The sequence below is a fragment of the Anolis carolinensis genome, chromosome 2 (genome assembly GCF_035594765.1).
Source record: "Anolis carolinensis isolate JA03-04 chromosome 2, rAnoCar3.1.pri, whole genome shotgun sequence".
Lineage (NCBI taxonomy): Eukaryota > Metazoa > Chordata > Lepidosauria > Squamata > Dactyloidae > Anolis > Anolis carolinensis.
Window position 1 is genome coordinate 187,079,013 of NC_085842.1, and position 25,748 is coordinate 187,104,760.

Genomic DNA, 25,748 nt, shown 5'->3' on the forward strand with positions numbered 1-25,748 from the left:
CGGCATTTGGAAACAATAGACATTGACAAAATTACAATCTGTCAACTGCAAAAGGCCACCCTACTGGGATCTGAACGCATCATCCGAAAATACATCATACAGTCCTAGACACTTGGGAAGTGTTCGACTTGTGATTTTGTGATGCGAAATCCAGCATATCTATCTTGTTTGCTGGATAACAACAACAACAACAACAACAATGTGTTATTGGTTACCTGTCTCTCCTCATGAATTCTGGCTCCTGACTGGCTCAGCCAATCAGCTGTCGACACATGCCCTTTGCAGTCAACTCACCACATCACAGTGCCACTTTTACAATCCTCATGCATCCAGCATCTGGCCACTGGGCCTTAGTTTGCCCATGCCTGGTTCACACCTTATTTTAGTTTATTTTTGGTTATTTAATATTCAGTTTATTTTACTTAACTGCTCTTTGTCTAATGTGGAACAAATCCTATGTAAAATCATACTACGTATTTTTGACATAAGTATTGAAATCTGCAATGTATACAGAAAGTCTTTACTCTTTTCCCCATGGTAACTGTTCTGGTATTAAATTTCCCCCTTGAGGGGTAGATTTCTCTCACTCCCTGTTGTCTCACCCCTGTTCTTAACTATGAGTCGCTTGTAAATTGGATGTTTGTAACTCGGGGACTTCCCGTATAGTGAAAAGATGAATAAAACAAAGGATCGTACAAATTAAAAATATAGTCAAGGTAACTTTGGTGGGCCTCATCCTTGAGTGGCTGCATCTTTTCCTTAGTTTTGTGATATTTCTGTTTCTGTCATTCTCTTGAGGGAATAAACCTCTCGAAAATGTGTGCGCCTTGCCTCAGAGATACCCCTAAACTGTTCCTTTCCTGCGCAGTCTGGTTTCAGGGAAGGGATTCCCATTTTTGCACGTCTTGAGAGAAGCCTAATTCTTATTCTGCTCAAAAAAAGCGACACGAACACAGAGAGGCGTCCTCAGCAGGCGCTTTTCTCCCTCCAGGTCGTCGCCTACCTCGCACATCCCCCTTCCCCCAATAATCTCCTCAGCCGCAGTGGTGGCCGCAATGCGCATGCGAACCGACGCCACAGCCGGCTTGTTGGGGGATGGGCACAGACCTCGCGCTCGCGACCCGCCCTGCCAAAGCGCGCTCCCTTGCCTCGCCAGACGCGCCCCCAGCGACTGGAAAGCCCGCCCCACCCGCTACTTCATTGGCTGAGGCCGAGACAAAAGAGGCGGGCATTTGGCGATATTTGCATTCAAGGAGGTATAGGTTCTATCAAAGCGGGTCGCGTCACTTACGGGCAGAGAAAAAAAACCATTGGTTGTTTTAATGGCAAAGGCGAGTGTAGAAATGTAAAGCGGGTCGCTATTGGCTTCACCGAAAGCATCATTCTCTAGACTTACTCGCCCCTCCTCTTTCTCTTTCTTTTCGCTGGTTGGCTGGCGGTCGGAGGAGGTTTGAGAAAGCCTCTCCGATTGGCGCGTCGAGAGGGAGAGCCCCTCCCCCGCCTCGTTGAGCCGGCTAAGGAACGCGCAAAAGAGAGAAAGAAAGAAAGAAAGAAAGAAAGGCGAGAACCAGCCGAGCCTGTTAGGGGCGCGTCCACGCGAGCCCAGCAGGGGGCGCGCAGGCGAAGGGCGGGGAAGGAGGAGGAGGAGGAGAGAGCATCTCTTTCAGAGACCTAGGCAGTCACCTTCTTCTTTGTTCGCCGTCCCTGCCCTCCTGGGAACTCCTGGGCCGCCCGGTAAGCGAAAGGGCGCTGCGGGGGGGACGGGGAGGGAGGGAGGAGGAGTGGATCGCGCATGCGCGTGGATGGCTCTCTGAATGAATGAGTGCAAGCCCGTGTGGACGGACCTGGGAGAGGGCATCGCGGGTGGGAGCATCCCACTTGAAGAGGGGGAGGGGTTGAAGAAGAGCATCCTGAGCCCATCACCAGATAAGGATGGTAAGAGGATGAACGTGCGAATGCGTGTACCCGTGTCTTCCTATTCCCACCCTCCTCATCTTCATTTATTATCCCCTTTTTATTGCTCTAGTCTGAACCTCTGAAATATAATCAATTAATCCATCATCGTCATTATTATTTGGGATTTTAAAAAAAATAATGCCAACTTGTAGATGTGAACATTGACGCATATTGACAACACTATGATTGAAAAAATGATTGCAAACCAGTTGTAAGTCCTTTGCCCCAGCTACATCCACCTCTTTCCTTAGCACTTTTTGCATTCACAACACTGAAGTTATTGTTGTAAAAAAAATATAAATAATCACGGAGGTGTCTTGTTTATTTTTCAAAAGGCTCAGATTGAATCAATAATGGAGGAAATTTGGGGGGAAACCCATCCTATCAAAGATCATCCTTTGTAATTACAGAGGTGAAAGCCAGCCAAAAGAAATGTTCCTGGACCATTGTCCATCCGTTTCCAGTGAGCCCCTTCTGCTGGGCCTCCCACTCCTCCCCTCCTTTTGACCCACCAACCCTTTGATTGAGTTGCTGTGAGTTTTCTGGGCTATATGGCCATGTTCTAGAAGCATTCTCTCCTGACATTTTGCCCACATCCATGGCAGGCATCCTCAGAGGTTGTGAAGTCTGTTGGAAACTAGGCAAGTGGGGTTTTGCCCCACTTTTGATCTGTTTTGATCTGTGGAAGGTCCAGGGTGGGAGAAAGAACTCTTGTCTGCTGGAGGAAAGTGTGAATGTTGCAATTGGCCACCTTAATTAGCATTGAATGGCCTTTCATCTTCAAAGCCTGGCTGCTTCCTGCCTGGGGGAATCCCAACCTTTGTTGGGGGGTGCTAACTGGCCCTGTTTGTTTCTTATCTGGAAGGCTATTCAATTCTAATCAATGCTAATCAAGGCGGCTAACTGCACCTCTCACACTTGCCTCAAGCAGACTAGAGTTCTTTCTCCCACCCTATACCTTCTACAGATATATACACCTCACTAGCCTAGTTTCCAATATACACAACCTCTGAGGATGCCTGCCATAGATGTGAGCGAAACATCAAGAGAGGATGCTTCTGGAACATGGCCATACAGCCCGGAAAACTCACAGTAACTGTGTGATTCCGGTCATGAAAGTCGCCGACAACACTTTGATACTTTGATTCTTCCTCCCATCATCCCCTTCTACATCACTCCTCTGACCATCAGCGCACATGACTTTCCCTTCCATTGATTTCCTCAAAGCAGGTAGAAAGAAGATTGTAGCCTCCCGTTTAAATGACCAGAGTACAATTTCCTTTCTCTTTTCTTTAGCCTAGTGGTTCTCAACCAGTGGCTCCCCAGATGTTTTGGCCTTCAAGTCCCAGAAATCCTAACAGCTGGTAAACTGGCTGGGATTTCTGGGAGTTGTAAGCCAAAACACGTGGGGATCCACAGGTTGAGAACTACTGCTTTAGCCCATATCCGGGAGAATTTTGTACTAAGCAGAATCCTTCAGGGCCTAGTCTCTACTGGGATTGTCTTAGAGGATTTTGAACTAAGCAAATCTTGATGCAGCAAGGACTTTCTTACACACTTTAGAACGGCATGGGCAAACTTCGGTCCTCCAGGTATTTTGGATTTCAACTCCCAAAATTCCTAACAGCCGGTAGGCTGTTAGGAATTGTGGGAGTTGGAGTCCAAAACACCTGGAGGGCCGAAGTTTGCCCATGCCTGCTTTAGAATGTACATCTAGGGCCTCATCTACAGTGCTATATAACAAAGTTCAAAATAGCACAATATGGTCAGTGCAGTTAAACTGTCTTATATGAGGCTGCACTGACCATATAATGCAATTTCTTACTGCCTTGTGTGGCAGTATAGATGGGACTTAGGATTTCTTAGGTGGCTTTCATTGTGCTTTATGTGTTCAGGGATTCCGTAGATGTGTATCCCTGCTTTGTATGTTTAAAACACATTGATGGACCTTGAAAAATTTTGTTTTGTTTAAATTAGACAATGAAATTAATTCTACTGCAACACACGCTTAGCTTTCTCCTCTCTCTGAGCTCCTTTCTTGCTGAAGGGCAGTTACTTCTTTCTCTTCTCCGTCACTGCTCTACTGCCACACTAACCTTGAATTTTGTACTGTTTATTGGATCATCCCTTGGCATGGGAGGCATTTCATTTCTGTTCATTCTTTAATTAGGATTTATCAAAATGTACAATGGTCTTTATAAACACAATACAAAAAACCTTGAGATGTAAAAACATAGATATAAAAGGCAATAGTAACTGATTCATCTATCCAGGCCCAGAGCTTTGTTTCCTCTAGTTTTGAATCCTTTTATGTATTTAAACATGTTAGATCTAAATTAGGGTTGGCATTCTCTGTTTGGGGAGGGGAGATATCTCATCCTTACATCTACATTCATTGGAGCTAGGGCACAAGACCACAAATACAAACCTTGTTTTTTCCGATTGAGAAAACACTTTCTAGGAATTGCTTGGTTCTCTAGCACAAATTTATGGTAAACATCCACCAGAATTGCACTGGAAGACCTTAAGATTCTTGGAGATAACATTTTGATGAAATTGGTGAATAATCAAAGCCATAAAAGTCAAACCTTCAAACCTGTAGTTGGCTGGCAGGAATAAAGTAGAGCACTCCACTCTCAGTCTCTATACTGAATTTCATTTATGTATGGAGGGAACATTTTTGATTTAGTTTGTTTTTGGAAAAATTATCCACATTCCCAGATTGTTTATTATAATGGCAAGAAAAGAACAAAAATTTATAAAATGTGAATCTGTGAGCGGGAATCCCCCAACTTTACTTATGTCCTATTTTTCCAGTATTGTCTCAGTTTATCTCCACTCTGTTGTTTTTTCATCTCTTTCCTCTGCCTCGTCCGTGGAAAGAATGCACAGTATAGTATATCTGCTCTTTTTTGTTGCCACATACCAAGACATGAATTCCAGAATTTCACGGACCTTTGATTGATATATACATTTATCTCATATTTGACTGATTCTTCTAGGGCAATGTTTTCCAAGCTCTGGTCTTCCAGGTGTTTTGGACTTCAGCTCCCATAATGTCTGACCATTGGTCAAAGTGAACAAGGCTTCTGGGAGTGGAAGTCCAATGCACCTGGAGGAGCAGAATTTGGGGATCATTGTTCTAGATTCGTGGTTCCCAACCTTTGGTCCTCCAGGTGCTTTGGACTTCAACTCCCAGAAATCCCAGCCAGTTTACCAGCTGTTAGGAATTGTGAGAGCTGAAACCCAAAACACCTGGAGAACCTACGGTTGAGAATCGATACTTTCCTCCAACCCATGATGGTTACAAGAGGATGGAGATGTCTCTTATTATTTTAGGAGTATATGTATCACCCTTCATTTAAAAAAAAAAAAAAGGTTTCAAAGCACTTTATCTAGAACAGTGGTTCTGTTGCCTGTGCCATTATCTAATTCCTCTTTTGCTGGTGATACTTTTCCATTCTTATGGTCCTCTTCAGCAAGTTCTCAACTAGTTCACATGGCTATCCTCTTTTCTTCCAAAGTTGTTAAGGCCTCCAGGAGAATGAGGTCCATTATTGGTTTACAGTATCCAGAAGGGCTAGAAGGAGGAAGTGTTTGTTGTATTTCCTTCTCTGCTTTTATAGTAAGCTTGGTATGAGATACAAGAGTCATTAGAGGATGCAGTGAGGGGTTCCCAGTGGTGCCATGTTAGAAGGACACTCCTCATGCTACGTTGATATTCCTGAGCAGGTATTATAGATCCTCCATGAAGAGTCACCTGCAAATTTTAGAGGAACTGCTGTGTTGATACATATGGAAGATCTATTACTATATGTAGTACTTCAGCATGACAAGCTAACACCTTTCTCTTCTGTTCCCTGCTTTAAAGTTCTTGTACTCTCAAAGGAGTTGGGAATGGGACTTGTTATTTTGACATTATTAAGCAGATGAACATCACGAAAACTAAAATAATGGTCATAGCTGATGTACATCATTTTAAAGTACAGTAGATGACAAAAGACATCAGAATAGTTAAAAATAATAACAATGGAGACTGCAGTCAATGTGAATACTGAAGTTGTCCATGGCATCATGTTTCTCATTTCTATCTGCTGTTGTGAACATTGGCCAGTGAAGATAGCCAATAGGATAAAAATAAACTCATTTGAGATGTGGTGTTGTGGATACCATGGACTGGTAAAAAGACCTGCATTGGGTTCTAGAGTACGTGAAGCCTGAACCAGCCCTAGAAGCCAAGATGATTAAACTGAAAGTATAATGCTTTGGCCATATTGTGAGAAAACACGATTCACTAGAAAAGGTAATAATGATTGTTAAGGTTCTCTGGAGACTAGGATTCAGAACAATGGCTTTAAACTACAGGAAAGGAGATTCCATCTGAATATTAGGAAGAACTTCCTAACTGTGAGAGCTGTTCAGCTGTGGTACCCTCTGCCCCAGAGTGTGATGGAGGCTTTTAAGCAGAGGCTGGATGGCCATCTGTCGGGGGGTGCTTTGAATGCAATTTCCTGCTTCTTGGCAGGGGGTTGGACTGGATAGCCCAAGAGGTCTTTTCCAACTCTATGATTCTATGGTAGAAGGCAGTAGGAAAAGAGGAAGATCCTGTTACAGATGAATGGACTCAACCAAGAAAGCCACAGTTGCCCTGAGTCTGCAAGACCAGACCAGAGCAGTTGACAGGTTGACTTGGAGGTATTTCATAGTTGTCATAATTTGAACTAACCACAGTTAACAACAATAGTGGCAATTTGTATCAGATAGCAGAGGCAACAAAAGAGAAGATTGGGCTGTTTTCCTCTTACTGGCACTGTGTAAATTTTGATAGGTCCTTTACAAAACACTGAGATGTAGTAATTGACAGATTCAATCATCTTCTGGTGCCAACCATGTGCCACCTGTGCTACCCCTGTGGCGATGGAGCTTTGGTTACTTCATTGTTTAAGGAATTGTGTTCCAGATCTTTTTTTCTCCTTTTCAGCTGCTGCATCTCTCGAAATCCTAAGCTCTGAGTCTCCCTCTGGGGTGAGAAGGGTGGGATATAAATGTAGTAAATAAATAAATATTTTTGGCATCGCTTCTAGAATCATAGAGTTGGAAGAGTTGGGCCATCCAGGCCAACCCCCTGCCAAGAAGCAGGAAAATAGCATTCAAATCAACCCCCTGAGAGATGACTATCCAGTCTCTGTTTAAAAGTCTTCAAAGAAGGAGCCTCCACCATACTTTGAGGCAGAGAGTTCAACTGCTGAACAGCTCTCACAGTGAGGAAGTTCTTCCTAATGTTCAGATGGAATCACCTTTTCTATCGTTTGAAGCCATTGTTCCGCATCCTAGTCTCCAGGGCAGCAGAAAACAAGCTTGCTTCCTCCTCCCTATGACTTCCCCTCACATATTTATACATGGCTATCATGTCTCGTCTCAGCCTTCTCTTCTGCAGGCTAAACATGCCCAGTTCTTTAAGCCGCTCCTCATAGGGCTTGTTCTCCAGACCCTTGATCATTTTAGTCGCCCCCCTCTGGACACATTCCAGCTTGTCAACATCTCCCTTCAATTGCGGTGCCCAGAATTGGACACAGTATTCCAGGTGTGGTCTGACCAAGACAGAATAGAGTGGTAGCATGACTTCACTGGATCTAGACACTATGCTCCTATTTATGCAAGCCAAAATCCCGTTGGCTTTTTAAGCTGCTGCATCACATTGTTGGCTCATGTTTGACTTGTCCTCGAGGACTCCAAAATCTTTTTCACATGTACTGCTGTCGGGCCAGGCGTCTCCCATTCTGTATCTTTGCATTTATTTTTTTTATCTTGCATTTGTCCCTATTGAACTTCATTTTGTTAGTTTCGGCCCATCTCTCTAATCTGTTAAGATCATTCTGAATTCTGCTCCTGTCTTCTGGAGTATTAGCTATCCCTCCCACTTTGGTGTTGTCTGCAAACTTGATGATCATGCCTAAGTGTCCTCATGGACAGTGCTCTTTTCATTTCAGCTTCTTCTTGCTCTTTTTCTTTGTTTGCTTTTTTGAATAAAAATCCGTTTTTAAGCTCAACTGCATTTGTCTTATTTTTTTGTCCCCCACCCTGATTTCTTGGGTCCATCAACCCTTCTTCTTAATGTCTTCTAAGGGAATTTACCTTGGTGTCACCATTGTCCTTTAATTTAATTTTAGAACACTTTTTGAAATATTTTCTTTGTCTTTGGCTCAAGAATTTATTACTGCTTCTGTGGAATGGATTCCTCCCCCCCCCCCTCCGAAAACTGGAATATTTGAAGTGCTTTTTAGATGATTAATAGGATTTTGGAATCATCGTTGGTTAATAATGGCCACGTTCACATGTATAAAAAGAAACCATCGAGAGTGTTATCTCTTATATTACTCTCCACTCACATTCTATAAAGAGGCGTTCTGAAACGTTTACATCCATTTTAGACAATGCCCAGATTAGGTGATGCTGAGGTTAATTTTTATAGCAATTAATGAAAACAAGCCAATTGAAATCATGATTTATGAAGCTTGCTTCCTTTTTCTAACCATAGTTAAGACTAATCATACTTTAAGGTTCACAAATATTGATAAATTGTGGTTAGTCTAAGCCAGAAGGGGCGACTACTGATCTTATAGCTATTCAAGAGGAACTGTGGAGTGAAGCATGAGAACCTAGTATACTCCAGCTATTGAAATATGGAAACTTGATACAGGAGGAAGAGTGACATTAAGGCATATATTAATTTTGTACAACTGCAACATCAGTTGCGTCCACTTCTGGTTCAAACTAACCACAATTAATACATGTGAACAGTAAACTATGGTTAATCTTAACTGTGGTTAGGAAAATGAAACTAGCTTCATAAATGATGCAACTGGAAAACTTGATACAGGAGGGAGGGTGATATTCAGGCGTATATTAATTTTATTGAAGATCACCTTTCTGTCCACTATCACAACAAGTCAGTGTGGATTACAAAGTATCCTTTTCCTATTTTCCATTTTATTTTCCAAAAACTTGTCAAGTCAATGTATCTAAGAGACTTGGAGTCATATCATAGTACATCTTCTCCTTTATCTTGTTGTTTCCCATTTCTCCTACTGTGCTACTGTATTTTTGGGGGATGTGGAAAGTATTCAACTTCTAAATGAACTGTTTAATAAGGCTAATTAGCAGTATAATGCCTATGAATGCCAGTCACAGTAAGATGGAGGTTTTGGATTGCAAGTAATAAAACTATTACAATGTGTCCTTTTGAATAATGAAGAAAAAAAAAAGATAGGTTTGAAAAACTGCAAGTCGCTTCTGGTGTGAGAGAATTGGCTGTCTGCAAGAATGTTGCCCGGAGGTTTGATGTTTTACCATCCTAGTGGGAGGCTTTTCTCATGTTCCCACATGGAGAGCTGGCACTGACAGAGGGAGTTCATTTGCTCTCCCAGATTCAAACTGCACAAGGGTTTAACTCATTGCACACCAGAGGCTCCATCAGATTGCATTGAAAGCATTTTTTTTCATGCTATACTCTACTTGTGGCTATAAAATTGCTTCATCAGATGGACACTCTTGAGTATCTCTACTTCCTTAGTGAGCGCCGTAACGTTCAAACTTGTGATCTTTGTTGAAGTTTCTAAAAATGCTCCCAATTTATTAAATTATGATGTTGTTAACATCTAAAATTATAATTATATCGATGGACAAGCATTACACCCATTTCCAAACAGTTGATGTATTTGCCAGAACAACTGAACTAACTCAGCATTTTAACCTTTACCAAGTTGTTCAGTTTGGTAAGGCAAAAGAAACTGAACATTTGAAAATATTGTATTGTAAGTTTTCAGGTATTATAGATGCTTGCTGCAATTCAATATGTTGCAGGCTGCCTTAAGTGAACGTGGAATTCTCCAATTGAGAGGCTTTTCACATCAGCTTTAGGGAGGATGTTTGTTAATCCAACTAAGAACAAGCAGTTTTAAGTTGCATTGTTGTTAGTTAGACAACAGCATCATACCATTGAAAATAATTGAATGGTGCTTCACATAGTGTGGAAGCCTTGTCATTAGAGAGTTTGGTGTGAGCATCAACGAACATACCGTATATACTCGAGTATAAGCCGACCCGAATATAAGCCAAGGCACGTCATTTTATCACAAAAAACTGGGATAACTTATTGACTCGAGTATAAGCCGAGGGTGGGAAATGCAGCAGTTACAGGTAAATTCCAAAATAAAAATAGATACCAATAAAATTTCATTAATCGAGGCATCAGTAGGTTAAATGATTTTGAATATTTACTGTATTTCAAAGAAAAGCAATAAACTAGCTCTATAAGTGGAAAAGTAGGGGCAACAAAAACAATATGCTATCAACAATAACCTAATAACAACAACAACAACAACAACAACAACTTCATTTGGATCCCACCCTATCTCCCCATGGGGACTCAGGCTGGCTTCCAACATAGTAACAGGCAAACATTCAATGCTTATATAAACAGTGCAGAGCTAGATATAGATCTATAATTATAGATACTAATTTCACATATGCATTTCCCCCTGAAACGTTTGCAAATCCCTCTGTGTGTGTGCATTTCCCCTACAATATTTGCAAGCCCTATAAATATGTGTGTGTGTGTATATTCATATCTATCTAGACATGTCTATATATATTTGTGTGTTCATTTCCCCCTGTAATATTTCCAAGCCCTATATATAGGTAGGTAAGAATATATTCATATCTATCCAGACATCTCTGTTTATATAGATATTTGCAGAGACTTGCAAACATATGAGGGTAAATTCATATATAAAAATAATGTATATGTATGGCTACAGATACACAGGTACACAGATCTATATGTATAAAGGATTTGCAAAGACCTGCAAACATATGAGGGGAAATTCATATATAAAATTAATGTATATAGATAGATACACATATAAAGTACATAGAGATTGAAAAAGTTTGCAAGGGGTTAATGCCTATATATCTGTAGGAGAGTTTAACAAATATTTCAGGGGGAAATGCTTTCATAAGATTAGTGAATATATATTTTTCTTCTTCCTGACTTGCAAGGGTGTCTCTCTTTTCAAAACATTCTCTTGATTAAGAGCGAGGGAGGCTTTGCAAAAGTAAACACACTGATAAGGGAGGAGAAGAGAGAAATAGGTCACATATTGCAAGCAATAGCCGGCAGGCTCTGTTGCCGGCCTTGACTCGATTATAAGGCGGGGGGGGGGGGAGGCTTTTTCAGCTCATAGATAAGGGCTGAAATCGAGTATATAGAACCATAGATTCAGGAGACAATTCTAATCTCAAAGAGCAAATTTTGTTGACAACGGAAGTATTGTGGCCAAAGAAGCCACCAGTGCTTTGAAAAAAAAACCCTTTTTTTTTTCGTGTCAGGAGCAACCTGAGTTGCTTCTGGTGTGAGAGAATTGGCCGTCTGCAAGGACGTTGCCCAGGGGACGCCCGGATGTTTTGATGTTTTTACCATCCTTGTGGGAGGCTTCTCTCATGTCCCCGCATGGAGCTGGAGCTGATGGAGGGAGCTCATCCACGCTGTCCCCAGGTGGGATTCGAACCTGGCAGCCTTCAGGTCAGCAACCCAACCTTCAAGTTACAAGGCTTTAATCCTCTAGGCCACTGGAGGCTCCGCTTTGAAAAAAAAATGATGGGGATCATAGACATGGAAAGGATTCTTTTTCCCTTGCTTGTTTGCTCCCCAGTGCACTTATTGCAAAGCGATATTTCCAGTTCATAATGGGCATGTGTCTACGGGTTCACATATTTGCATGTTACAATGAGTTTTGGCTTTACCTAAAGACTTAATAGGCCAGAATTTTGCAGGGCTAAGAGCCTGTACATGTTGATGAGAATTGTGTTTCTCCATGTAAGTAAATACCGTATCTATGCTAGGAAGGAGAAATTAAGCTCATTGAAATGGGTTCAGCAGATCATCCTTGTGAGATCTAATATCTCCTGCATTCTAATGCCTGGGATTTTGTACCAACCCTTCATTCCACAAAAGCTTGCTGCAGGAAATGCATATAATCATTTGTTGTTGCTGTGTGATTTCAAGTTGCTTTTAAGTTATGGCGACCCTAAGGCAAACTTATCTCAAGGTTTTCTTGGCAAGATTTGTTCAGAGGGGATTTTGGCTTTGCCTTCTTCTGAGGCTGAGAGAATGACTTGCCCAATGTCATCTAGTGTGATTCCATGGTTGAGCGAAGAATCCAACTCAGACCTCCAGTACTCAAACCATTCTTTTACATGAAACATTGAATCTATTTTTAATAGTCTGTGATCTGGGATTATAAATTCTACATCGAAGACTGTAAATATAGACAACAGCATGTTTGCTTAAAATTAGGTTTCTTTTTCAACCAACATAGCTTGGGGAAAAAAAAACTATGGCAATTAAATTGTATAAGAATTAAGCATTTTTATGTTTCTGGCCCATATTGCCAAAAAGAGGAAAGAAGTATAGAACAGCTTGCCTAACCTCACTTAGCAACTTGATTTGTACTTGGTATTAGCATTCTTTACAGAATGGTATTAGCATTCTTTACAGAATATTTTTTTTTTAGAATTTAAAATGTGCCATCTATATACTATGATCTAATTATATAATTTTTGGTATAAAATAATTGTGTTTAGTATATTAACCCTAAAGTCCAGCCAGGCAATATAAATTCAAATATCTTGTTTTAAAAAATGTTAGAAGGTCTGGAACTCTGAGGGACCTCTTTGTTTTTTTTTGTTTTTGCAAAAAAAAAGATAAATACAGAAGGAGCTAACAACATTAGTAAAACAATGAACCATATATTTCCATATAAAACATGATTAGGAAGGAGGTGTGAAAATTGATGGAAGGAACATCAGTATTTTATGAAATGTGGGTAGCACAATACTATTTTCTGAAAATAGCAAAGACATAAAGTGGCTTTTTATTAAAGTTAAGGGAAAAGTGCAAAACCAGAGATGAATATTAAGAAAATAATGATTCCAGATTATTTAAAGTGGTAATGAAGACTTTCCATGCTTTGGCTCAGTCATTGATCAAAATGGAGATGATATTCAGAAGAAGACTAAGGCTGCTTCTACACTGCCATATAATCCAGGTTATCAAAGCAGAAAATCCACATCATCTGATTTGAACTGGATTATCTTCATCTACAGTTCAAAGCAAATAATGTGGATTTTATACAGCTATGTAGAAGGGGCCTAAGACTCTAAAGAACAGCTGAGAAGGAACTAGGTAAGGTCCATAATTATATATAATTAAATACCATATTTCACCAATTTCACCGATGCAATTTCTACCCAAAACTGAGGCTCCAAAAGGGCTGAGTCTTAGAATCAGTGGCATCCTAGAATTGCGGGTATTTTTTAATTTTGCGTGCTTTGCTATCATGATGGTTTTCTGGAGCTCCAGTTTGGGCTGCATCTTAAAATCAATGGTGTGTTACAGTTAATGAAATACGATATGAAAACCAGAATAATCCATGCCACAATATCATCAATCCTATGTATGGATGTGAAAGCTGATCAGTAAACAAAGATAATAGGAAGAAAATCTACCCATTTGAAATGGGCTGAAGGGAACTTCTATGGATCCCGTGAACCACTAGAACGATAAATGAATGGGCCCTATTCAACCAAGCCTGAACTCTGGCTAGAAGCCAAGATGACTAAACAGGCTGTTGAGCTTTGGACATATCATGACATGACACAACTCATTGGAAAAGTTTATAATGCTTGGTCAATTGGAGTGCAGTAAGTAGTAAAGAGGAAGGCTAGGCTATAGGTGGATTCAGTTAAGAAATCCATAACCCTGGGATGGCAAGAAGATAATAAATCCAATGGGCATTTGTGTTTCAAATAATAAGAAATCCAAGTTGTATGATTTTTTAAAAAAATTCAGAATTGGTTTTATAAAATCTTATGTCCATGACTTGTGAACCCCAATAAAAGACTGGTGTGTTCTAGTAAAGGAAAGAAAGACAATCAAGGGAAACTATCCAGATCCTTATACAAATATGCAGTGTATTTGGGGCTAATAGTATTTGCAGCCAAACCTTTTCTTAGATTGTTATGAATCCTTTTCTAGAATTGATATTTTTGAATTTCTAAGAGTGTGGCCAACTTAATAAAGAGGAGAAACACTTTGCCAAAAACTTTCCAAAACCACAATCCCGTCAAAATGTCTCTAAAAACAGAACAAGTGCCGTTTAAACAGAGACTTATTAAATAAACAGAATTGAAATAAGGATACAGACTTTGTTTGGGGTGCAAACAAAGCCTTTATGAGAGGACAATTTATGCAATATATCTCAAGACTGACAAAAGAAAGAGAAACAAATAAGAGCAAGAATTTAAAGATGACTGAGAAAGCTACAACAAAAGGTGTAATTAATTCATTATCTAATGTTTTCCTGTCGAAGATTGAATCCCAAACTTCTGTATCTTAAAACAAAATTATTCCAGATTTGCAAATAAACCTGGGAAGTGATTCTCTTACAGGTTAAGACATGATATGATAAATAAATTTGTGACAAGCTAATTTTGAAGTTAACTGACCTTATATAGTCTTCCCTCCCTATTAATGGATTCAACCATCAATGGCTTGAAAATTCCCAAAACAAACCTTGATGTTGCCATTTTATATAAGGAAAACCATTTTATTACACTGTTGGATATAATAGGTCTTGAGTATCTATAGATTTTGGTATCCACAGGGATCCTGGAACCAAACATCAGTGGATAACAAGAGCCAACTAACTGTAAATGTATCATAGACAAAGATAAAAGTTTTCTCGTGACGTTAAGTCGAGTCGTGACCGACTCTGGGGGTTGGTGCTCATCTCCATTTCTAAGCCGAAGAGCTGGCGTTGTCCATAGACACCTCCAAGGTCATGTGGCCGGCATGACTGCATGGAGCGCCGTTACCTTCCAGCCGGAGCGGTACCTATTTATCTACTCACATTTGCATGTTTTCGAACTGCTAGGTTGGCAGGAGCTGGGGCTAACAGCAGGCGCTCATTCCGCTCCCAGGATTTGAATCTGGGACCTTTCAGTCTGCAAGTTCAGCAGCTCAGTGCTTTAACACTCTGCGCCACCACCAGGGGCCCTAAATGTATCATATTGTATAGATTTATTCATGTGAACATACGTTCCTTCACAGTTACTAGGAATCCTGGTGTTGATATAGCACAAATGGTAGATGTGTGGTTTTGGGGTTTTTCATGTTTTTAATCTGCAGTGCTATTCACACATGAATTTGTAAGTAGGTCATGCCAAAGTCAATCAGTCTTACTTCAGGGTAGATATGTGCATGATTATGTTGTATATGGGTATGCTCCCTAGAGTAGAATATTGCATTTCTTGTATCTGTGTGTAACATTTATAACCCAGATTGCTGTGTTAATTTTGTAGTATGCAGAAGTCAACCATTTTACATTTATGAGTGCAGATAGGATGCAAAGACCAGAAACAAAATAACGACCACTTGTTTTTTCACCCCAATAGCATTGGAATTGGTGTTTGGCAACTTATAGAAAACCCTAATCATCTTTTGGGACCACTGCTATGAGTTAACAAGTATATTGGGATTTTCAGGTAGGTGTAAATTCAGAGTTATGCTTTAGATGTATGAAGTTCATATTATGTATGTTCTATTTCACTTTTTAATGAATTGGTAGTGACTGAAAGAATGGAGAAATGTTTCTTAAAATAATGAAAATTGCCTGTTTCTAATTGCTTTTAGATATAATAAGGGAGGCTGGACTCCTGGTGGTATGACTTACTGGTAAAACATGCTACTAGCATTAAGTCAAAGTTGCTTGCTTTCATTATAAACACATGCTATCATGTGTTCACCCTAAAATATATATTTAAAAGAAACAGTATAGCAACACGTTGTGGGGTGGAGATGTTTTTGGACATAAGCTCAAGTGGATCTTTGGTAATTTCTTAAATGGGGTAGACAATGGCAAGAAAGATCAGGAGGAGCAAATTGAAGGGAAAGGAGTATTGGACTCCAAATCAGGGGGAAAGTAGTTGTGGCCCAGTAAATGCATGAGCTGCCCCCATTGTCATTTCTGCAGCCCATGAATCCATAGTCACTTGTCCAAAATTGTGTTTTTCCATCTAAAAGGTTGAGTTGGTGGTTGTTCCATTTGCTTAAAAGTAGTTTTGCAGGCTATTTAATACTAATCCTATTTCCAAAAAAAACCTGTTGTCCAAAGTCAAAGTTGACTTCCAATCACACCCAGATTCTTTTAAAGTAGCATTTTATTTGAATCCCAAAGACCTTAGGGCTAGCTGTCTCTTCCCAAACCAACAGTGGGCAACTCTCCAGATTTTAGTGGACTTCCCAAGTCCCAGCAGTCCTAGGCATTATGGCCAACAGTATGGAATGCTGGGAGTTACAGTCCAGCAAAATTCAGAAGGCCACACCATTCTCACTCTGTCCCAGGCTCACCAATGTTGCTCATCCTTGTTTTAAATATTAAAACGCAGTGTATTCCTTCTAGTTACCTTTTTATTTATATGTATGATAAAATGCATACCCTCAAGAGTCTGCCCTTTCAGCAGAAAAAGCATGCAAATACCAAAGCTTGCTGACTATAATAGAATGGGCTGACAAGGGTTCAGCTGCTGTGAAAGAAATTCAACTTGACTTCTACTGCCCTTTTAACTTCAGCTTCTTACACTTCTATGGTTTCTGAATAATTGCCAACTAAATAGTCATCAGAATGCAAGATTTCCATATTCCGCAAAGCCAAGCTTTATTACCGTATATACTCGAAGATAAACCGAGTTTTTCAGCCCTTATTTATGTGCTGAAAAAGCCTCCCCCGGCTTATATTCAGGTCAAGGTCAAGCCAGCAGCGGAGCCTGGGGACCACAGTATGTTTTCTTTTCCAAAACCTCCCTTCTTCGCTTCTCCTCCCAGGCTGGTTATCTTGTTTTTTGAGAGAGGCAGAGACAAGAAGCATATGTTTTCAAAAGCGAAAGGAAAATGTGAGAGAAAGCTTTGCAAGCCAGATTGCATGGGTAGAAGGGGAAGGAAAAAAGATATTCTTGCAAATTTGCACGATTCATTACTATTACTATTACTACTACTACTACTACTACTATTGCAAGAACATTTGAGTCCAAAGGGAGGGAAAAAGGGAAAAGAGAGCAACAGAAGGTGTGTATTTCTTTTTATTCCTAAGGAAACAAAAATGAGGTAGGTATTTTTGGGAGGGGGAGAGAAGTTTTAAAAAGCCTTTTCTGGCTACTTTTAGTGTTTGAAAAAGGGAAAAAGAAAAGAAGTGGGAAAGGGCAGGAGAAAAGAGGACAAATTTGTTTTTAGGGAGGCTTTGCTTGCATTTCTTCCTTGAGTAAATGCATGCCCCAAAGCTTCTAAATATTTATATAGATGTTCCCCCTACAAATACATTAATATATGAATTTTCCCCTCATATGTTTACAGGTCTTTGCAAATCCTATGTAAATATAGATAGAGATTTCCATGTACCTGTATATCTGTTCCTATATGTATACATTAATTTTATATATGAATTTTATATGAATTTCACCCTCACATGTTTGCAAGTGCAGAGGGAAAATGTGTGTGTGCGCACACACACACACACACAGATGTCTAGATAGATATAAACATTGATAAATAGGGATAACAAATATTGCAGGAGGAAAATGCACATAGAGAGAGGATTTGCAAAGGTTTCAGGGGGAAATACACATGTGAAATTAGTATATATAATGATAGATCTATATCTAGCTCTGCATTATTTATGTAGGCATTATATGTTTGCCTGTTACTATGTTGGAAGCCGGCCTGAGTCCCCAGGGGGAGATAGATAGGGCAGGGTACAAATGAAGCTGTTGATGATGATGATTATTATTATTATTATGAAGTTATTGTTGCTTTTCCACTTATAGAGTTAGTTTACTGTTTTTCTTTGAAATACAGTAAATATTCAAAATATTTAACCCACTGATGCCTCAATTAATGTAATTTTATTGGTATCTAATTTTATTTTTGAAATTTACCAGTAGCTGCTGCATTTCCCACGCTTGGCTTATACTCGAGTCAATAAGTTTTCCCAGTTTTTTGTGGTAAAATTAGGTGCCTCGGCTTATATTCGGGTCAGCTTATACTCGAGTATATACGGTAACTTATTTTGCTCAGATCCTATGATTAAAATTGCTGGAAGAAACATTAACAACCTTAGATATGCAGATGGTACCACTTTGATGGCTGAAAGCGAGGAGGAGCTGAGGAGCCTTCTATCCAAGGTGAACGAAGAAAGTGCAAAAGCTGGGTTGCAGTTAAACATCAAGAAAACCAAGGAGATGGCAACCAGACTGATTGATAACTGTCAAATAGAGGGAGAAAATGTGGAGGCAGTGACAGACTTTGTATTTCTAGGCGCAAAGATTACTGCAGACACAGACTGCAGCTAGGAAATCAGTTGACATTTGCTTCTTGGGAGGAGAGCAATGACCAACCTCAGTAAAATAGTGAAGAGTAGAGACATCACACTGGCAATGAAGGTCCACATAGTTAAAACGGCTCCCCCGGCTGCTCACTGGGGGGGAAGGATATTAGAGGTAAAGATGAAGTATTTTGGCCACATCATGAGAAGATAGGAAAGCTCGGAGAAGAGAACGATGCTGGGGGAAATGGAAGGAAAGGAAGAGGGGCCGACCAAGGGCAAGATGGATGGACGGTATCCTTGAAGTGACTGGCATGACTTTGAAGGAGCTACAGGTGGACACAGCTAACAGGGAGCTCTGGCGTGGACTGGCCCATGAGATCACGAAGAGTCGGAATCACCTGAATGAATAAACAATAACAACCTATGATTCTTTTTTTAAAAGATCCATGAACCAACGGATTGTTCAGCCAGGTGCAGGAGGAAATCCTAATGCTAGAATTGTTAAACAATGTTCCTCCATGGATTCATTGTAGATCTCTCTATGTACTTCCTAACACATCCTTTCAGGTGATCTTTTGCCATCTATTTGTCTGCTCAGCATCCAGTTCCACCAGTATTACCCATTCAAAGGCCTCATGCTCCCTGAAGTGTATCTGCTGATTTTCCCTTGCTGCCTTTTGTGTGCCCTCTTATTTCCTTTAAACCTTTTCTCAAAAAATAACCTTGTGGGAGATGGTGTTGGGTCACTCACTTCATCTCCATCTTCTCTATCAACTTGTATTATTATACAGTTACTGATCCCAGCAGCCTACTGGCTTTGAAGATTCCAGGGAGGTATCATGGTTTTCTTTTATGAAGGAAAATGTGATGTCTCTCAGTTAATGGGAGTAGCATAAGGATGGAGGTCTCTGAATATACCCAGCTAGGAGAAAACAAAAGGGAGGCATTGAGCTCACTAGTCCCTAATTTTTTGCAAATGTATCAATAAAGTTTATTTTATTTGTGTCAAGATTATGCGAGAGTGTGTTCTCCTGTAAGTTACTGGTGGTCGGCTTTCATACCTTGATCTGGTGTATTGTTCTCAGTGGCAGAGGACACTGTCATCGAAAGCCTTCTGGTACTCCAGTTGTTCTCAGTACAGATTGGGCATCCCTTATCCGGAATTTCAAAATCTAAAATACGCTAAATTTGTCCACATGGATGGCTGAGATAGTGCCACTTTTGCATCCTGGCGATTCAATGTACACAAACATTGCTTCTTCTTCAAACTGTAGCAAATATTGTGTATAAACTCAGGCTAAGTGTATATGAAACATGAACATGAATTTTGTATTTAGATTTGAGTTCCATCTTCAAGATACCTTATTATGTACCTATACACAAATACAGCTATTCTAAAATCCAGAAACAATTGAAACAAAAACACTTCGTATAAGGCATATCCAACATACTTTCTCTTTCTATGGACCAGTAATGTATCTTCAGAATAACACACTTATGTTATACTGTAAATCACATTAGTGATTAATAGAAAGATTAGAACTAACCCCCTCCCCACTTGTGCTGTTTCTGCCATTAGGATATTGTTTTGAACCTCCTTGCTGACAATGTCTACTCCTGATCCTCCAATGGGGGGGACGCCTCGTCCGGGGCCTTCTCCGGGGCCTGGACCTTCTCCTGGTGCTATGCTGGGCCCCAGTCCTGGACCATCTCCGGGATCTGCACACAGCATGATGGGCCCCAGCCCGGGACCTCCATCTGCAGGGCACCCCATACCACCTCAGGGGCCCGGAGCTTATTCTCAGGACAACATACACCAGATGCATAAGGTAGGAAACCATAACATTGCTTCATCTTCATGTGCTTTTGGTGAATTGCTTTGCTCTTCTGCTGTGACTAATAGAATTTAATCTTTTCTCTGTCTTATTTTTCAATGAATGTATTTGTTTAAAGTTTTTATTCCCTTCCCTCACACACATTATGATGAGAAATTCAGTCTTTTATCTCCAGTGGGGTGTTGTGTGGTTTTCGGAGTATATGGCCATGCTCTAGCAGCATTTTTTCCTGGTGTTTCTCCTGCATCTGGGGATGGCATCTACAGAGGATTCTCTGAAAATGCCAGCCACATATGCAGGCGAACAGTCAGGAGAAAATGCTACTAGAACATGGTCATACAGCCCAGAAACTACACAACACCTCAGTGATTCTGGCCATGAAAGCCTTCAACAATACATTAACCTCCAGTGTTTCTGACAATTCCTTTACTTTGAAACCTAGTTTTGTTGTCATTTTGCTATCCTTATCTTTTTTTATTCTTTTCTTTCTTGCAAGTTCATCCCATTTTATGGAAAAGTGTAAGTTGCTGGTATTATTGTAGGTCTGACTAATAATTTAGGTTCTCCAAACAAAGTCACTGTTTTGGGTGTTTATGCCTTTCTGTATACAAAGCTTTCTCTTGCAAGTAGCATTAAGTTTATTATTTTGTTTTCAGTATACAATATTCTGTTGGAAAAGCTAAAGCAAGAACATGAGACATTAAGAAAAGTCTAGGTTGGGCGTCCCTCCCTATGAGCCACTTTAATAAGTTGTTATGTTGGCCATCATATCTGGGCATTCAAATCTTTCTTCCAATACATCAGGAGTGGGGAAAGTGCAGTTCACAGGCTGCATGTGCCTGTGGACCCCCAGAATCCCATTCATTCAGAATATTTTACATGTTTCCAGAAGCTGTTAGGACTTCCTTGCCACATTCGGACTCCCCTTAATTCTGTTTTAGTTTAAAGTAAATTAGCCTTGAGTTCAGGTTTATGTCTTAAACGCAGGCTTCTGAAACAGCATAGCAGGGATGTTTTGAATTAAGAAGTAGATTTAAAAAAATAAAATCTGAGGAGGTAAGGAATGCAGCAGGAGTATGTGGCCTTCTAGGGTCCTGCATTGGGCAGAATAATCCATTAGGCATGGTAGTTGCCATTGCTCGGAGTACATACTTTTATTACAAAAACACACAATTCTAAAATGTATAAAACCAACATGTAGGTGTTAAAAAGTAGGCAAAAGTGGGAAATGTGTGACTAACCTATTTGAATCAAATGTTTGACATGTTTAATACAATTCAACGTATGTATTTTAATGACATGGTGTGCTTGTGTGTATGTATGTGCCATTGAATGGCCACTAATTTCATAGAGTTTTCTTAGTTAATGAATATGCAGAAGGTTTTTTCCAGTTCCTTTCTCTAAATTACAGCCTATGGCTCCTGGTATCAATCCTAGTACTTACTAAACATGGCTGATTCTGGTTGGTTTCCAAGATCATATGAGATTGGGTGCTTTTGGAGTATTTAGGTTTTCAGTCACATGATACTAAGAAAATAATCAAAAATATCTCAGATGTATTTGGTGTGTATGTGTCTGCATGATTTTGGCTTAACATGTGTGATCCCTTCCTTATTCATGAATACTTCTCATATTCAGTATGGCTTACTTTCAGGCATGGAGATTTCATCCTGATTCCTCTAAAACACTCAAAATCTGCAGTTTCACATTCAGTTTCACGTACAGATTTACTAAAATAAGTTGTGCCTCCTAGACAGAGCTAGCTTAACTCCTTCATTGGAACACTGTCAGTTTTAACAGATTCTAGAGATTGAATTTTAGTATCGTTGCAGCCAATGGAGTCCATGCATGAAAAGGGAATATCTGAAGACCCTCGTTACAGCCAAATGAAAGGCATGGGAATGAGGGCTGGTGGACACTCAGGAATGGGGCCTCCTCCAAGCCCAATGGATCAGCATTCTCAAGGTATGCTTTCTTTCAGAAGTCACATGATTCAGTTGCTAGCTAACTCAGAAGTTTTGATACAAGTTACAGAATTTGAGACAGAATGAGAACAACAATCTGCCACCATAAATATACTGTATTACACTGACTTTAGGACACCATTGCTTTTAAGTTGTAGTCCTTTTTCTGAGCTCTGATTTCAGAAAAAAGGGGATTTTCGATTTCAAGATGTGCCCCCTTTATTTGAACCTTGATTAAAAAAATGTTTTTGCTAGTCCTCAGTCCAACTTAACTTGTCTGGTGCCCACCTTTCCTGGCCACCCCTGGAAAGCCTTCCCAACTGTCCTCTGCCTCCCAAACCCCACACCTTTCTTTTCTGTTGCTGCCTCCCATTGCTGGCCTGGGACACTGTCCTGGGCCCAAGTTTGCTTTCAAAGGGTGAGGATGATGAAGTGGCAGCAACTTAGAGAGCATGAGAGTAACATGGTCCCTCTTTTGCTCAGTGCAACTTCTTTCTCTCTCAAATAATGTAAGACCCTAAATTTGGCAACTCTAAAAGTATGAGACTTGCTTGGGAATCGGACTTGGGAATGAAAACAGATGAAAACAAATAAAATTCAAATTGGGAAAATTTGCATTACAAATCAGTGTCAGCCCAAATTAGAGGAAATACATTGAAAACTATTCATAAATGGGTTTACTTTCCACCCCAGTTTCACAGGATTAACAATAGAATATCAAATTTATGCTGAAGAGTTTTTGGAGCATTAAGAGATTGAGACCATATGTGACTTATGTCCAAAGATACTTAAGTTTTGGCAAGAGGTTTCCACCTGGATAATATGTATACAACAGGAGAAAATGTCAGTTATATATTACTACTACTACTACAACAGTAGAGTCTCACTTATCCAACATAAACGGGCCAGCAGAACGTTGGATAAGCGAATATAGAATCATAGAATCATAGAATAGTAGAGTTGGAAGAGACCACATGGGCCATCTAGTCCAACCCCCTGCTAAGAAGCAGGAAATCGCATTCAAAGCACCCCCAACAGATGGCCATCCAGCCTCTGCTTAAAAGCCTCCAAGGAAGGAGCCTCCACCACGGCCCCGGGGAGAGAGTTCCACTGTCGAACAGCCCTCACAGTGAGGAAGTTCTTCCTGATGTTCAAGTGGAATCTCCTTTCCTGTAGTTTGAAGCCATTGTTCCGTGTCCTAGTCTGCAGGGCAGCAGAAAACAAGCTTGCTCCCTCTTCCCTATGACTTCCCTTCACGTATTTGTACATGGCTATCATGTCTCCTCTCAGCCTTCTCTTCTGCAGGCTAAACATGCCCAGCTCTTTAAGCCGCTCCTCATAGGGCTTGTTCTCCAGACCCTTAATCATTTTAGTCGCCCTCCTCTGGACGCTTTCCAGCTTGTCAATATCTCCCTTCAACTGTGGTGCCCAAAATTGGACACAGTATTCCAGGTGTGGTCTGACCAAGGCAGAATAGAGGGGGAGCATAACTTCCCTGGATCTAGACGCTATTCCCCTATTGATGCAGGCCAGAATCCCATTGGCTTTTTTAGCAGCCGCATCACATTGTTGGCTCATGTTTAACTTGTTGTCCACGAGGACTCCAAGGTCTTTTTCGCACACACTGCTGTCAAGCCAGGCGTCCCCCATTCTGTATCTTTGATTTCCATTTTTTCTGCCGAAGTGAAGTATCTTGCATTTGTCCCTGTTGAACTTCATTTTGTTAGTTTTGGCCCATCTCTCTAGTCTGTCAAGATCGTTTTGAATTCTGCTCCTGTCTTCTGGAGTGTTAGCTATCCCTCCCAGTTTTGTGTCGTCTGCAAACTTGATGATCGTGCATATATGTTGGATAATAAGGAGGCATTAAGGAAAAGCCTATTAAACATCAAATTAGATTATGATTTTACAAATTAAGCACCAAAACATCATGTTATACAACAGATTTGACAGAAAAAGTAGTTCACTACGCAGTAATGCTATGTAGTAATTACTGTATTTACGAATTTAGCACCAAAATATCATGATATATTGAAAATATTCACTACAAAAATGCGTTGGATAATCCAGAACGTTGGATAAGCGAGTGTTGGATAAGTGAGACTCTACTGTACTACTTATTTGAGAGTGAAAATAAGAAACCATCAAACAAAGACCTCATACTATTTCTGGTTTGTGCTACAAGGGTGGAAATAGTAAAAGCATGGGGGGAAATAGAAAATTTATCAGTACAGAAATAGATAAACAGAATATGGGCCATAGTTCTATCTGAAAAACTAACATGCAAAATGAGATTAGAGAGAGGAAGAGTGAAAGAGAATTTGTTTGAGGCCATATGAAAACAATTTATTAGCTATATGTGCCAGAGCAACAGAAAATTCAAATCAAGTAAAATTTTGATTAGATGACTATTCAGATTATTAGGAAAACTACATACCGGTAATAGAGTAGACAATAATTATTTTGATAGAGGACTGGCAGGGAACTAGTATGTAAACATCTATGACTTGGGGAGGGAAGGGAGGGTGGATGGGATAACTAATAATTACAAATACTGACTTACAAATGTATTATGGTATTTGTATATACAGGTAATATGCAAGAAAAATATTTCATTATTTTTAAGTAATAAATAAAAAGAGAGAGAACTCACCCACAGAGTGTAAGATCCAATATTGCATCTGGGGATATGCTGGAGGAAGCTGGGGATATGCAGGGTTTAATGCTCTCCTATTACATTGAGATGGAAAGAAAACTACATCAATTTCCACTGAAGAGAATGGGAAGGAAACCCTTTTTAAATAAAAAAAACCCCAATGCATGTGAAAAGCCAAATAAAAAGGAAGAAATGCTTCCCCCCACCTCCCCGAACAGGAAGGACAAAAGAAGTCAATCCCTCTGCCTTCTCTGCCTCCCAAACAGGATTATTCCCTCAGTCATTGTAAAAACAAGCATGTTCTCAAAACACACATTTTCATGACTCTGCATTTTATTTGGTTTCAATCTGTTTAATTGATTGATATGTGTTTTAATTGCTCATGTTTACATTTTTGATATTTTGTTGAGATGTATTTTAATGTTTGTAAGCCGCCTTGAGTCCCCTTTGGGGTAGAGAAAGATGGGATGGAAATAAAATAAATAAATAAATTTTGAAACTGGCTTTAAAACCATATGTTGTCTATTTTTGAAGCAGGATCCCTGTAACAATCTCAGATGTTATCTATCATGTTTTTGTTCACTTTTAAGCAATCTCAAATGTTATTTGAGGTTGTTTAAAAGTGAACAAAAACATGTTAGATGTTCTTCACCTGGATTCAAAGGAGGATAGAGGAGTGTTGAGCTCATGAGTCTGATGTTATACCTAGGCTCATTAGCCCTTGCCCAAATATCTTGTACCAAACTTTTTATCTATATCTGTTTTTATCTGTGTTTATTGAATGTTTATTCTAGCAGATACTTTCAGTATAATTACTCATAGTGGAGAGTGCTATCACCGGCCCTCAGTATTTGCGGCTTTGACGTTTGCAGATTTTATTTTTCATTAATTTGATTTAAAA

The 25,748-nt window shown here is 39.9% G+C and overlaps 1 protein-coding gene across 8 annotated transcripts in view; it reads left to right on the forward strand.

The window, feature by feature from the left end:
• The first annotated feature begins 1,525 nt into the window (after nucleotides 1-1,525).
• The window catches only part of smarca4 (SWI/SNF related, matrix associated, actin dependent regulator of chromatin, subfamily a, member 4), a 103,084-nt gene continuing 78,861 nt past the window's right edge, over nucleotides 1,526-25,748 (forward strand). For 5 of the 8 annotated variants that reach the window (XM_062974064.1, XM_062974066.1, XM_062974068.1 and 2 more), the window contains exons 1-4: nucleotides 1,527-1,734; nucleotides 15,472-15,561; nucleotides 19,975-20,224; nucleotides 22,063-22,195. In XM_062974064.1, coding sequence (XP_062830134.1) covers nucleotides 20,003-20,224; nucleotides 22,063-22,195 — 355 coding nt within the window. In that variant the 5' untranslated portion in view covers nucleotides 1,527-1,734; nucleotides 15,472-15,561; nucleotides 19,975-20,002. Of the gene's footprint in view, nucleotides 1,735-1,794; nucleotides 1,936-15,471; nucleotides 15,562-19,974; nucleotides 20,225-22,062; nucleotides 22,196-25,748 lie in introns of those variants that run through there. The other 3 variants (XM_062974067.1, XM_062974070.1, XM_062974065.1) reach the window with 2 other exon arrangements.